The sequence below is a fragment of the Rattus norvegicus genome, chromosome 13 (assembly GCF_021556685.1).
Source record: "Rattus norvegicus strain SHRSP/BbbUtx chromosome 13, alternate assembly SHRSP_T2T, whole genome shotgun sequence".
Lineage (NCBI taxonomy): Eukaryota > Metazoa > Chordata > Mammalia > Rodentia > Muridae > Rattus > Rattus norvegicus.
The window spans coordinates 1,252,311-1,267,618 of NC_141546.1; the positions used below are offsets into that span (position 1 = coordinate 1,252,311).

Sequence of the window (15,308 nt, forward strand, 5' to 3'; positions counted from 1 at the left end):
TGTTTATTTGGATTTTTTTTAATTTGTCATTGATGGTATATGGAGATAAAGTTAACAGAGGAGGGAGGAAATAGTGAAAAAAATGAGAAAAATGAGAAGTGGAGTTAGAAAGGGCAGTATCCATTTCCATGTGGGGTTTTTGACATTCTAGGGATCAGGGGCATCAAGTTGGTCTTTACAGAGAGAAGAGAGACCAAACAGTCCCTTTTATATCAAGCCTGACTTGTCTGTTGCTAGGTAAGATTTAATATGATCAAAGAAGAAATGCTAACATGTACTGATTCAGAAAAACACACAGACAAGGGCTTGAGTTTTTTTTTCCTCTCAAAAGTAAGATAGGAATAATGGAAAAGAATATCTGAGATGCAAATGTCCTTAACTGTGTTGTATGGTCTGTTTGATGATTTTTATTGTCTCAAATATTATTCTGCATTAAGTAAGAAAACATGAATTATAAATTACTTTTGGCTACTAGAGAATATAATTAAAATTTATTGCTGGGTCTTCTATCCAGCATGGGCTTGAGACAAGGTATATTGCTGCCTTACACATAAATACTTTCATAAAAAAAAGTTTTTGAATTAAAAGAGCTCTAAGGTCTGGTTTACCTCAACATTATGATTGTTTTTATTATCTTGTTACAGTGGCATATACAACAAATAAAATTCACAAGGTACAGATTGTGATGTACCTCTGCCCTCTGAATACACAGTAAATCTAAGTAAATACATATGATCACATGGAAAAAAATGGTGATTACAGTGTATACTTCTTTCTATTAGTCAATAGGCAATGATTTTTTTGTTTTTTTTGTTTTGGTTAATAAAAGTATTCAATAAATCCCTGAAAGTAACATTTTGAATATCATTCAAATTCATATAGCAAATGTGTTAGTTAAATATGGCTTATTCCGGAGCAGATCAGACCAAGCCTGAACAGTTTTCATCACAGAGGTCCTTTAATGAAAGAATGAAAATAGTGAGAAAAGAAACTTGTCCACTCTTTTATCTGATGTATGTGAGGTAATTATCACAGATTGTTAGGTGCAAAGGTGATGGAAGTGGGGCATGCAAAGGGAGTATGTGATGGTTGGCATGGCAACAGACACCGGAAGGTTCCTTTGCCTAGGGATGATATCATGGCTGGATTCAGACGCTTGCTATAAACAGTTTCTGATGCTAACAATATAGACTAAACCCACCTTTCTGGTAAAAGTGGTTTTGGTATTGGATGCATCATGAGGGTGATGTTGCTTAGTAAGCAAAATGATTATGGAATGAAAACAGTGACTAGAGTAAGATCAAATTTTATTGCTGTCAATTATTCTATTAGAAGATATTTTTTCACAGAAGAAAAGAGAAATAGGTTAATACTTACCATTCCCCAACTTAGTAGTTCAGAAAAATGGCCAAGTTCACAGCTTTGCCTAAAATGATTGGAGAGTAAAAGACAGTGTCATCAGCCCATTTTACCTTGATGATAGTGTTGCTTAAAATGCCTTCTATGTGGAAAGAGAAGAAACCCAATAGAATCCTTGGATTCTGTTCCTGGAGAAATGGATACCTAGCAGTTAAACAGTAACATGAGCAAAAAGAGACTTGACTTTTACATTTTTCAAAAGAGAAAGACTTTTGGAACACATAGGGAAGAATTGTTTGAGAATATATATATATATATATATATATATATATATATATATATATACAGATATAGATATAAATAAAATGAGATCACAGAATGAGCAGTAGAGAAGTGTTAAAAGCTTTCGGGTTTCTGCTTATGCCTGGTGGTGACCTGTTCCCACAGCTCTCTGTACCAGATGGCTTTGATAGATTATTCCATGGAAGAGAGAGCCGGACTCTCAGAAATGCAGACAATCCTAAGCTGAGGGGATACCATCCCTTCTGCTCATATTCCTGGCCCAAGAATAATTTATCCAAAGCCATCTGGACACAAAAGCCTAGAAACAGACTCCAAAGAATCAAATAACCCAGTTAAAGAATAGGGTACAGAGTTAAACAAAAAATTCTCAACTGAGGAATATTGAATGGCTGAGTAGTACCTAAAAAAAATGTTCAACATTCTTAGTCACCAGGGAAATGCAAATCAAAACAACCCTGAGATTCCACCTCACACCAGTTTCAATGCCTAAGATCACTTGAAAAAAGATGCTGATGAGGATGTGGAGAAAGGTCAACATTCCTCCATTTTTGATGGAATTGCATGTTGGTATATGCACTATGGAAATCAGTCTGGATGTTACTCAGTACACTAGACATACTACTACCTGAGGACACAGTTATACTATTCCTATGCATATACCCAAATTATTCCCCAATATATAGCCAGAACACATGCTCTACTATGTTCATAGCAGCCTTATTTATAATTCACAGAAGCTGGAAAGTACTCAAATGCCCTTCAAAAGGGGAATGGATACAGAAAATGTGGTACATCTATACAATAGAATACTATTCATCTGTAAAGAAACGACTTTATGAAATTCATAGTCAAGTGGGTAGAACTAGAAAATACCCTGAGTGAGGTAAACCAATCATAAACAAACAAGCAAGCAAGCAAACAAACAAACCAAAACACTCATGGTATGCACTCACTGATAAGTGAATATTAGCCCAAAATCTCGAAATACCCAAGATAAAATTCATAGACCATATGAAGATCAAGAAGAAGGATGACAAAAGTGCAGATGCTTCTGTCATTTTTAAAAGGGGGAACAATATATTCATAAGAGAAATTATGGAAAAAAATTTTGAGTAGAGACTGAAGGAATAGACTTTCACAGCCTGCTCCACCTGGGGATCCATCCCATATACATACAACTACCAAATCCAGACAATATTGCTGATGCCAATAAGTGCATGCTCACCTTCACTGGGATGTTTTAGTCATCAGTCATTGGCTTTAAACTGTTCTGCATGGTTATGTGCATCTCCTGAGAGTAAGGAATTCAGGAAAGGGAGGGTCGCTAAGAAATGTCATCTATAGGACTAGTGACCAATAGTTGCTTCAGCTGGCAGGTGTTTCACCCTGGTACCTGATGTTTTCCTTAAGCTTATTTTTCTCTCTTAGTTCTCTCAAACCATACGAACTTTACTGATTTGAAAAGCAAACTAACAAGGGATGCAGCACATTCAACTTATCCTATGTCTCTTCTGAAGAAAGCAGAAGTGTCATCTAAGATTATCCAAGAAGGAGCTATAGCAGGCTGTGTTGTTGATAACAGTTTTGAAAGTCATGGGTTTTATGGTTTCAATAAGGAAGGTATAAGGAAGGAAAAAAAGAAAGAAAACAATTACAAAGAAAAGAAGCAGAATACCTTTGCTTTCTTTTTTTTTTTTAGTTTGTATCAAGATTCTGATAGTTTATTTTTGAACTCTATGAATAGCATAACCATATTTTTCAAGAGTTCAGATAATGAAGAGGAGAAAGATGATCATGCAAATGCCAGCACCACCAACCAGACAACACTGGGAAACTCCAATTATCCTATTTAACAACAGACAGAACTGGATTAGGGAATAGATTATCAAAACGGAGCTAACTGTTCTTCATGGAAAGAAGAATTTAGATGTGGAAGCACATAGGAGCTCCTTCGAGGAACAAGTAGAATGAAAGGTTTATTAGAGTGGCTTACAGGCTGTGGTCCAGCTCGTTCGATAATGCTGTTCACCAATGAAAAGTCCAAGAATTCAGTAGTTGTTCAGTCCCCAAGAGTGGATGTCTCAGCTTGTCTTTAGTATATATATATGCTGGAATCCTGAAGAAGCAGGCTCTAATGCCTGTGAAGGAATGGACTTGCTAGTGAGAGCAAGCAGCTAGGAGAGAGCAAGCTTCCTTCTTCCATGTCATTTTTATATGCTTCCAGACGGTGTAGCCCAGATCAAAGGTGGATCTTCCCCTCAAAAGGTTTGGACTGAAAATACAACTTCCCATCTCAAAAGATCCAGAGTAAAAGTAGGTCTTCTCATTTCAAACGATAAAGATTAAAATCTCTCATAGGTTTATCCAGTTGCCTGGATTTTAGTTAATCTAGATTTATTCAAGTTGACAACCAAGAGTAGCTTCTACAGGAAGAACAGCCACCACAGGGAAAACTGAAACTCACAGGTCCAGAATGAGTCAGACAGTAAACAGCAGACAATAATTATATCCCAAGCAGCATCATCGCTCAGTTGAAAGTAGCATTGGGCATTATAGATGAACAAATACTGTCTTAGGGCTTGTCCGAGCATGGTCTCAGTTGTAATAGAACACTATGAAGGCAGCATGGACAGGAAAGGTCTTATTTCACATAGCAGTTGTAGTGCATCATCCAGGGAAGTCAGGGAAAGAATGCAAGATGGAAACCTGCAGGCAGGAGCTGAAGCAGAAGCCATGAAAGGGTGTTGCTTACTGGCTGGTTCCCCTGACTTGCTAAACAGTTTTCTTACATCCCCCAGGACCACCTGCTCAGGGGTGGCGTCACCTGTAATGGCTGTAGCCTCCGATGCCGATTATTAATTAATCAAGACAATGGTTCTCAGACTTGTCCCTAGGCAAGCCGGTGGGAACACTCTCTCCAGAAAACTCTACCCTTGTTCAATTGGCAGGAAACAAACACACACAAACACAAAACAGCCTGGACATAGCTCCCTGTGTTTGAGAGGTTGTAGTCCTTGGGGGAGGAAAAACTCAGGACATTTTCATGCCATAGGCTAGCCCCAGTGCCGATCTTATTTTGACATCAATCTCTTTGTCTATCAGGTCATGCATCAAATCAGAGCCATAGAAAAACAAAATGTTCCCTCTATCTTTTAAGTACAGATATTTGGGAAATGACCTTAGAAACCATCTTGATTAGTACAAACCCTTAGTGAAACCTTATGTATTGGTTAACTTCTTTTGTCAGCTTGACGGGGTTCAGAATCCCTTAAGATGGCTCACCTCTGGTATGTTTGTAAGTGAATTTCCAGAGATATTTAACTGTGGGAGGAAGACCTACCATGAATGTAGACAACTGGACAGAATAAACAGAAAAAAACCTGTCTCTTCCCATACCCAGGCTGTAGTTGGGGCTTGGCTGGAGCGCGTCGTAGAGCTGCTGTGTATGGGGGTGTGGGCTGCTGTCATGTCTCCTCTGGTTCCCAGAAGTCTCCTGTCCCCACCCCACCACTCTGCTGTCAGACCTGGCCGCTGGTGGTACCCCCAGAACGCCTCTTGAGGCCCTGTCCAATCCTGTGAGGGTAAGAGCCCAGCTAAGTTCATGCGTGACCGCGTAGAAAGGTATCAGATGGACTACAAAGCCACCCCACATACCCAGCAGGATGAGGTTGGACCCTCATCCTGCAGCTGAGTGCCTTATCCTAAGGCAGAATTTAATACAGAATTTCCCCGAAGAAGAGATATAACTTGCCACGCTCAGATGTCAATCCAAACCCTGCATATTATATAACAAATACAAGGCATACGTTTCTGCTTTGGCAAAAAGCTGATGTGCAGTCTTTGGCTGTAGTGGGTCATGAGCCCAGACTAGACCACACTGGTGAGGAGTGCCTAAGGCAGAGTCAATTTTGAAGTTTAGCAAATTCAAAGCCTCAGGCCATCTCCAGTTTGCCATTATGTTAAAAAAAAAAGTCCCAAATAAAGGAGATTCACAGAAATGATATTAGAAACAGTCACAGAAGGTGTCGAATCCTGCTGTAACACAAAACAGAAGAGAGGAGTTACAATTATTACCTGTTTTGACTTTGAAACAGGGTCTTACTTTATAGCCCTGGTTAGTCTGGAATTAGCTCTGTAGACTGGGCTGGCCTTGAACTCACAAAGATCCTCCCTACCTCTTCTTCCTTGAAGGCTCCTGTCAACACAACCAGACACAAGTCTTATTTTTTTCCCTTTTAGGTTGTGAGTTTTAGTCTTTAACAGCAGAGCCTCGTATTTTTTTTTTTATTTTTTTTATTAACTTGAGTATTTCTTATATACATTTCGAGTGTTATTCCCTTTCCCGGTATCCGGGCAAACATCCCCCTCCCCCCTCCCCTTCCTTATGGGTGTTCCCCTCCCAACCCTCCCCCCATTGCCGCCCTCCCCCCACCAATTTAGTTCACTGGGGGTTCAGTCTTAGCAGGACCCAGGGCTTCCCCTTCCACTGGTGCTCTTACAAGGATATTCATTGCTACCTATGAGGTCAGAGTCCAGGGTCAGTCCATGTATAGTCTTTAGGTAGTGGCTTAGTCCCTGGAAGCCCTGGTTGCTTGGCATTGTTGTACATATGGGGTCTCGAGCCCCTTCAAGCTCTTCCAGTTCTTTCTCTGATTCCTTCAACGGGGGTCCTATTCTCAGTTCAGTGGTTTGCTGCTGGCATTCTCCTCTGTATTTGCTGTATTCTGGCTGTGTCTCTCAGGAGCGATCTACATCCGGCTCCTGTCGGTATGCACTTCTTTGCTTCATCCATCTTTCTCTAATTGGGTGGCTGTATATGTATGGGCCACATGTGGGGCAGGCTCTGAATGGGTGTTCCTTCAGTCTCTGTTTTAATCTTTGCCTCTCCCTTCCCTGCCAAGGGTATTCTTGTTCCCCTTTTAAAGAAGGAGTGAAGCATTCACATTTTGATCATCCGTCTTGAGTTTCATTTGTTCTAAGCATCTAGGGTAATTCAAGCATTTGGGCTAATAGCCACTTATCAGTGAGTGCATACCATGTATGTCTTTCTGTGATTGGGTTAGCTCACTCAGGATGATATTTTCCGGTTCCAACCATTTGCCTACGAATTTCATGAAGTCGTTGTTTTTGATAGCTGAGTAATATTCCATTGTGTAGATGTACAACATTTTCTGTATCCATTCCTCTGTTGAAGGGCATCTGGGTTCTTTCCAGCTTCTGGCTATTATAAATAAGGCTTCTATGAACATAGTGGAGCACGTGTCTTTTTTATATGTTGGGGCATCTTTTGGGTATACCCCAAGATCCTCAGGCAGTTCAATGTCCAATTTTCTGAGGAACCCCCAGACTGATTTCCAGAATGGTTGTACCAGTATGCAATCCCACCAACCATGGAGGAGTTTTCCTCTTTCTCCACATCCTCGCCAGCATCTGTTGTCCCCTGAATTTTTGATCTTAGCCATTCTCACTGGTGTGAGGTGAAATCTCAGGATTGTTTTGATCTGCATTTCCCTTATGACTAAAGATGTTGAACATTTCTTTAGGTGTTTCTCAGCCATTCGGCATTCCTCAGCTGTGAATTCTTTGTTTAGCTCTGAACCCCATTTTTTAATAGGGTTATTTGTTTCCCTGCGGTCTAACTTCTTGAGTTCTTTGTATATTTTGGATATAAGGCCTCTATCTGTTGTAGGATTGGTAAAGATCTTTTCCCAATCTGTTGGTTGCCATTTTGTCCTAACCACAGTGTCCTTTGCCTTACGGAAGCTTTGCAGTTTTATGAGATCCCATTTGTCGATTCTTGATCTTAGAGCGTAAGCCATTGGTGTTTTGTTTAGGAAATTTTTTCCAGTGCCCATGTGTTCCAGATGCTTCCCTAGTTTTTCTTCTATTAGTTTGAATGTGTCTGGTTTGATGTGGAGGTCCTTGATCCACTTGGACTTAAGCTTTGTACAGGGTGATAAGCATGAATCGATCTGCATTCTTCTACATGTTGACCTCCAGTTGAACCAGCACCATTTGCTGAAAATGCTATCTTTTTTCCATTGGATGGTTTTGGATCCTTTGTCAAAATCAAGTGACCATAGGTGTGTGGGTTCATTTCTGGGTCTTCAATTCTATTCCATTGGTCTATCTGTCTGTCTCTGTACCAATACCATGCAGTTTTTATCACTATTGCTCTGTAATACTGCTTGAGTTCAGGGATAGTGATTCCCCCTGAAGTCCTTTTATTGTTGAGGATAGCTTTAGCTTCCTGGGTTTTTTGTTATTCCAGATGAATTTGCAAATTGTTCTGTCTAAATCTGTGAAGAAATGGATTGGTATTTTGATGGGGATTGCACATAATCTGTAGATTGCTTTTGGTAAAATGGCCATTTTTACTATATTAATCCTGTCAATCCATGAGCATGAGAGATCTCTCCATCTTCTGAGGTATTCTTCAATTTCTTCCTGCAGAGTCTTGAAGTTCTTATTGTACAGATCTTTTATTTGCTTGGTTAAAGTCACACTGAGGTACTTTATATTATTTGAGACTATTATGAAGGGTGTCATTTCCCTAATTTCTTTCTCGGCTTGATTCTCTTTTCTGTAGAGGAAGGCTACTGATTTATTTGAGTCAATTTTATACGCAGCCACATGGCTGAAGTTGTCTATCAGCTTTAGTAGTTCTCTGGTGGAACTTTTGGGATGACTTAAATATACTATCATGTCATGAGCAAAAAGTGATATTTTGACTTTTTCTTTTCCGATCTGTATCCCCTTGACCTCCTTTTGTTGTCTGATTGCTCTGGCTAGAACTTCAAGAACTATATTGAATAAGTAGGGAGAGAGTGCGCAACATTGTCTAGTCCCTGATTTTAGTGGGATTGCTTCAAGTTCCTCTCCATTTAGTTTAATGTTAGCAACTGGTTTGCTGTATATGGCTTTTACTATATTTAGGTATGGGCCTTGAATTCCTATTCTTTCCAGGACTTTTATCATGAAGGGGTGTTGAATTTTGTCAAATGCTTTCTCAGCATCTAATGAAATGATCATATGGTTTTGTTCCTTCAGTTTGTTTATATAATGGTTCACGTTGATGTTTTTCCGTGTATTAAACCATCCCTGCATGCCTGGGATGAAGCCTACTTGCTCATGGTGGATGATTGTTTTGATGTGGTCTTGGATTCAGTTTGCCAGAATTTTATTGAGTAGTTTTGCATCGATATTGATAAGGGAAATTTGGTCTGAAGTTCTCTTTCTTTGTTGGGTCTTTGTGTGGTTTAGGTATAAGAGTAATAGTGGCTTCATAGGAGTAATTCGGTAGTGCTCCATCTGTTTCAATTTTGTGGAATAATTTGGATAGTATTGGTATGAGGTCTTCTATGAGGGTCTGATAGAATTCTGCACTAAACCCGTCTGAACCTGGGCTCTTTTTGGTTGGGAGACCTTTAATGACTGCTTCTATTTCCTTAGGAGTTATGGGGTTGTTTAACTGGATTATCTGTTCCTGGTTTAACTTCGGTACCTGTAAACTGTCTAGGAAACTGTCCATTTCTGGCAGATTTTCAAGTTTTGTTGAATATAGGCTTTTATAGTTAGATCTGATGATTTTTTAAATTTCCTCTGAATCTGTAGTTAGTTCTACTCTTTCATTTCTGAATTTGTTAATTTGGACACACTCTCTGTGTCCTCTCATTAGTCTGGCTAAGGGTTTATCTATCTTGTTGATTTTCTCAAAGAACCAACTTTTGATTCTGTTGATTCTTTCTACGGTCCTTTTTTGTTTCTACTTGGTTCATTTTATCTCTGAGATTGATTATTTCCTGCCTTCTACTCCTCCTGCATATTTTTGCTTCTTTTTGTTCTAGAGCTTTTAGGTGTGCTGTCAAGCTGGTGACATATACTCCTTCAAGTGTCTTTCTGCAGTCACTCAGCGCTATGAGTTTTCCTCATAGCCCAGATTTCATTGTGTCCCATAAATTTGGGTATGCTGTTTCTTCATTTTCATTAAATTCTAAAAAGTCTTTAATTTCTTTCTTTATTTCTTCCTTGACCAGGTCATCATTGAGTAGAGCATTGTTCAATTTCCACGTGTATGTGGGCATTCTTCCCTTATTGTTATTGAAGACCAGTTTTAGGCCGTGGTGGTCTGATAGCACGCATGGGATTATTTCTATCTTTCTGTACCTGTTGAGGCCCGTTTTTTGACCAATTATGTGGTCAATTTTTGAGAAAGTAACATGAGGACCTGAGAAGAAGGTATAACCTTTTGCTTTAGGATAGAATGTTCTACAAATATCTGTTAAATCCATTTGGCTCATGACTTCTCTTAGTTTGTCTACGTCTCTGTTTAATTTTTGTTTCCATGATCTGTCCATTGATGAGATTGGGGTGTTTAAGTCTCCTTCTATTATTGTGTGAGGTGAAATGTGTGTTTTGAGCTTTAGTAAGGTTTTGTTTACGTATGTAGGTGTGCTTGCATTTGGGGCATAGGTATTTAGGATTGAGAGTTCATCTTGGTGGATTTTTCCTTTGATGAATATGAAGTGTCCTCCCTTATCTTTTTTGATGACTTTTCGTTGAAAATTGTTTTTATTTGATATTAGAATTTCTACTCCAGCTTGCTTCCTCTGACCATTTGCTTGGAAAATTGTTTTCCAGCCTTTCATTGTGAGGTAGTGTCTGTCTTTGTCTCTGAGGTGTGTTTCCTGTAGACAGCAGAATGCAGGGTCCTTGTTGCATATCCAGTTTGTTAATCTATGTCTTTTTATTGGGGAGTTGAGGCCATTGATGTTGAGAGATATTAAGGAATAGTGATTATTGCTTCCTGTTATATTGATATTTGGATGTGAGGTTATGTTTTTGTGCTTTTCTTCTTTTTGTTTTGTGGCCAAAACGATTAGTTTCTTGCTTCTTCTACAGTATAGCTTGCCACCTTATGTTGGGCTTTACCATTTATTATTGTTTGTAGTGCTGGATTTGTAGAAAGATTTTGTGTAAATTTGGTTTTGTCATGGAATATCTTGGTTTCTCCATCTATGTTAATTGAGAGATTTGCAGGATGCAGTAACCTGGGCTGGCATTTGTGTTCTCTTAGGGTCTTATGACATCTGTCCAGAATCTTCTGGCTTTCATAGTTTCTGGCGACAAGTCTGGTGTGATTCTGATAGGTATGCCTTTATATGTTACTTGACCTTTTTCCCTTACTTCTTTTAGTATTCTTTCCTTATTTTGTGCGTGTGGTGTTTTGACTATTATGTGATGGGAGGTGTTTCTTTTCTGGTCCAATCTATTTGGAGTTCTGCAGGCTTCTTGTATGCCTATGGGTATCTCTTATTTTAGGTAAGGGAAGTTTTCTTCTATGATTTTGTTGAAGATATTTACTGGTATTTTGAGCTGGGAGTCTTCACTCTCTTATATACCTATTATCCTTAGGTTTGATCTTCTCATTGAGTCCTGGATTTCCTGTATGTTTTGGACCAGTAGCTTTCTCCGCTTTACATTATCTTTGACAGTTGAGTCAATGATTTCTATGGAATCTTCTGCTCCAGAGATTCTCTCTTCCATCTCTTGTATTCTGTTGGTGAAGCTCATATCTACAGCTCCTTGTCTCTTCTTTTGGTTTTCTATATCCAGGGTTGTTTCCATGTGTTCTTTCTTGATTGCTTCTATTTCCATTTTTAATTCCTTCAACTGTTTGATTTTGCTTTCCTGGAATTCTTTCAGGAATTTTTGTGACTCATCTCCATGGGCTTCTACTTTTTTATTCATGTTTTCCTGGAATTCTTTCAGGGATTTTTGCGATTCCTCTCTGTAGACTTCTACTTTTTCTCTAAGGGAGTTATTCATGTCTTTCTTGAAGTCCTCCAGCGTCATGATCTAATATGATTTTGAAAGTAGATCTTGCTTTTCTGTTGTGTTTGGATATTCCGTGTTTGCTTTGGTGGGAGAATTGTGCTCCGATTATGCCATGTAGTCTTGGTTTCTGTTCCTTGGGTTCCTGTGCTTGCCTCTTGCCATCAGATTATCTCTAGTGTTACTTTGTTCTGCTATTTCTGACAGTGACTAGACTGTCCTTTAAGCCTTTTGTCAGGAGTGCTGTAGACATGTTTTCCTGATTTCTTTCAGCCAGTAATGGGACAGAGTGTTCTGCTTTCAAGCGTGTAGTTTTTCCTATCTACAGGTCTTCAGCTGTTCCTGTGGGCCTGTGTCTTGAGTTCACCAGTCAGGTCACTTGCAGCAGAAAAGTTGTGGTTCCGAGGCTCAAGTTTGCTCGTGGTACCATCTTTGTGAGATGGTGGATCATCTTTGGAATATATGCTCAGGTGTGTGATAAACTGGGCATTACATAAGTTTGACCTCCCAAAAGCAGTGAAGGAGTATTTCTCTAGCTCCACAACCTTGCCAGAATGTACTATCTTGAGGTTTTAATCTTATCCATTCAGATGGGTATAAGATGGAGCCTCTGAGATGATTTAATTTGTTTTTCTCTGATGACTAAGTACTCTTTTCCCTGATGACTAAGTACTCTGAACATGTCTTTTTTTTTTTTTTTTTTTTTTTCAGAGCTGGGGACCGAACCCAGGGCCTTGCGCTTCCTAGGTAAGCGCACATATCTTTGATTATGTACTCAGCACTTCATGATTAATCTGTGGAGAATTCACTATGTAGCTCTGTACTCCATTTTTAATGGGTTATTAGGGTTGTTGGTGTCTAATTTCTTGGGTTCTTTTAAATGTTTGATATTGTCCTTCTGTCAGATATAGAATTGGCAAAGATACTTTCTCAATATATCAGCTGCTGTTTTATCATAGTGACAGTGTCCTTTGCCTTACAGAATATTTTCAGTTTCATGAGGTACCTTTTTTCAATTGTTGATCTTATAGTCAGAACCACTTGCGTTCTGTTAAGAAATTTGTCTCCGTACTAACAAGTTCAAGTGTATTTCTCATTTTGTCTTCTATCAGATCTAGTGGATCTTGTTTTTTTGATTGAAGTCCTCGATCCATGTGGGCTTCTGTTTAGTGCATGGTGATCAATATGAAACTATTTGCATTTTTCTACATGTAGACATCCAGTTAGACTAGGATCACCTGTTGATGATGGGTAAGGTTCTTCTTAAAATGATGACAGTTAAGCAGAGGCCCTCAACTAGTCAATGTGTAGATATTAAGAGAGCATAGAGTGCACGGAAGCTCCTGGAAAGGGTGGCACAGATCTTCCTGGTTGCAGCCTCTGTGGTGAGCTCATAAGCAACACCCCACGAACAATCTTGAGCCTCGGGACCACAGGTAAGACAAACCTTCCTACTCCAAGACCTGCCTAGTGAACTCAGGAAACAGGCCCACAGGAACAGCTGAAGACCTGTAGATAGGGAAAACTACATGCCCGAAAGCAGAACACTTTGTTCACATAACTGGCTGAAAGAACAGGAAAACAGGTCTACAGCATTCCTGACACCCAGGCTAACAGGACAGTCTAGCCACTGTCAGAAATAGAAGTACAAAGTAACACTAGAGATAATCTGATGGGGAGAAGCAAACGCAGGAATACAGGCAGCAGAAACCAAGACTACATGGCATCATCGGAGCCCACTTCTCCCACCAAAGCAAACACGGAATATCCAAACACAACAGAAAAGCAAGATCTAGATTTAAAATCACATTTGATCAAGATGCTAGAGGAATTCAAGAAAGACATGAAGAACTCCCTTAGAGAAACACAGGGAAACATAAATATCAAGTAGAAGTCTACAGAGAGGAATCACAAAAATCCCTGAAAGGATTCCAGGAAAACACAATCAAACAGTTGAAGGAATTAAAAATGGAAATAGAAGCAATCAAGAAAGAACACATGGAAACAACCCTGGATATAGAAAACCAAGAGAAGGGAAAAGGAGCCATAGATATGAGCTTCACCAACAGAATACAAGAGATAGAAGAGAGAATATCAGGAGCTGAAGATTCCATAGAAATCATAGACAAAACTGTAAAAGATAATGTAAAGCAGAAAAAGCTACTGGTCCAAAACATACAGGAAATCTAGGACTCAATGAGGAGATCAAACCTAAGGATAATAGGTATAGAAGAGAGTGAAGACTCCCAGCTCAAAGGACCAGTAAATATCTTCTACAAAATCAAAGAAGAAAACTTCCCTTACCTAAAATAAGAGATACCCATAGGCATACAAGAAGCCTACAGAACTCCAAATAGATTGGACCAGAAAAGAAACACCTCCCGACACATAATAATCAAAACACAAAATGCACAAAATAAAGAAAGAATATTAAAAGCAGTAAGGGAAAAAGGTCAAGTAACATATAAAGGCAGACCTATCAGAATCACACCAGACTTTTCACCAGAAAATATGAGAGCCAGAAGATCCTGGACAGATGTCATAAGACCCTAAGAGAACACAACTGCCAGCCCAGGTTACTGCATCCTGAAAAACTCTCAATGAACATAGATGGAGAAACCAAGATATTCCATAATAAAACCAAATTTACACAATATCTTTCTACAAATCCAGCACTACAAACAATAATAAATGGTAAAGCCCAACATAAGGAGGCAAGCTACAGCCTAGAAGAAGGAAGAAATTAATCATCTTGCAACAAAACAAAGAGAAGAAAAGCACAATATAACAGAAAGCAATAATCACTATTCCTTAATATCTCTCAACATCAATGGACTCAACTCCCCAATAAAAAGACATAGATTAACAAACTGGATACGCAACGAGGACCCTGCATTATGTTGCCTACAGAAAACACACGTCAGAGACAATGACAGACACTACCTCAGAGTGAAAGGCTGGAAAACAACTTTCCAAGCAAATGGTCAGAAGAAGCAAGCTGGAGTAGCCATTCTAATATCAAATAAAATCAATTTTCAACTAAAAGTCATCAAAAAAGAAAAGGAAGGACACTTCATATTCATCAAAGGAAAAATCCACCAAGATGAACCCTCAATCCAAAATATCTATGCCCCAAATACAAGGGCACCTACATACATAAAAGAAATCTGACTAAAGCTCAAAACACATATTAGACCTCACACAATAATAATAGGAGATTTAAACACCCCACTCTCATCAATGGACAGATCATGGAAACAGAAATTAAACAGAGACGTAGACAGAGTAAGAAAAGTCATGAACCAAATGGACTTAACAGATATTTGTAGAACATTCTATCCTAAAGCAAAAGGTTATACCTTCTTCTCAGGTCCTCATGTTACTTTCTCAAAAATTGACCACATAATTGGTCAAAAAACGGGTCTCAACAGGTACAGAAAGATAGAAATTATCCCATGCGTGCTATCAGACCACCACTGCCTAAAGCTGGTCTTCAATAACCATAAGGGAAGAACGCCCAGATATATGTGGAAGTTGAACAATGCTCTAATCAATGATGACCTGGTCAAGGAAGAAATAAAGAAAGGAATTAAAGACTTTTTAGAATTTTATGAAAATGAAGGTACAACATACCCAACCTTATGGGACACAATGAAAGCTGTGCTAAGAGGAAAACTCATAGCTCTGAGTGCCTGCAGAAAGAAACAGGAAAGAGCATATGTCAGCAGCTTGACAGCACACCTAAAAGCTCTAGAACAAAAAGAAGCAAATACAACCAGGAGGAGTAGAAGGCAGGAAATAATCAAACTCAG

At 39.1% G+C, this 15,308-nt stretch overlaps 1 protein-coding gene across 5 annotated transcripts in view; it reads right to left on the reverse strand.

Moving 5' to 3' along the window:
• LOC148001511 (uncharacterized) overlaps nucleotides 1-15,308 on the reverse strand; it is a 46,175-nt gene that overhangs the window by 20,588 nt on the left and 10,279 nt on the right. For 4 of the 5 annotated variants that reach the window (XM_087582018.1, XM_087582019.1, XM_087582021.1 and 1 more), the window contains one exon: nucleotides 1,378-1,426. In XM_087582018.1, the coding sequence (XP_087438144.1) occupies nucleotides 1,378-1,380 (3 nt within the window). In that variant the 5' untranslated portion in view covers nucleotides 1,381-1,426. Of the gene's footprint in view, nucleotides 1-1,377; nucleotides 1,427-5,736; nucleotides 5,858-15,308 lie in introns of all 5 variants that reach the window. The other variant, XM_087582022.1, reaches the window with a different exon arrangement.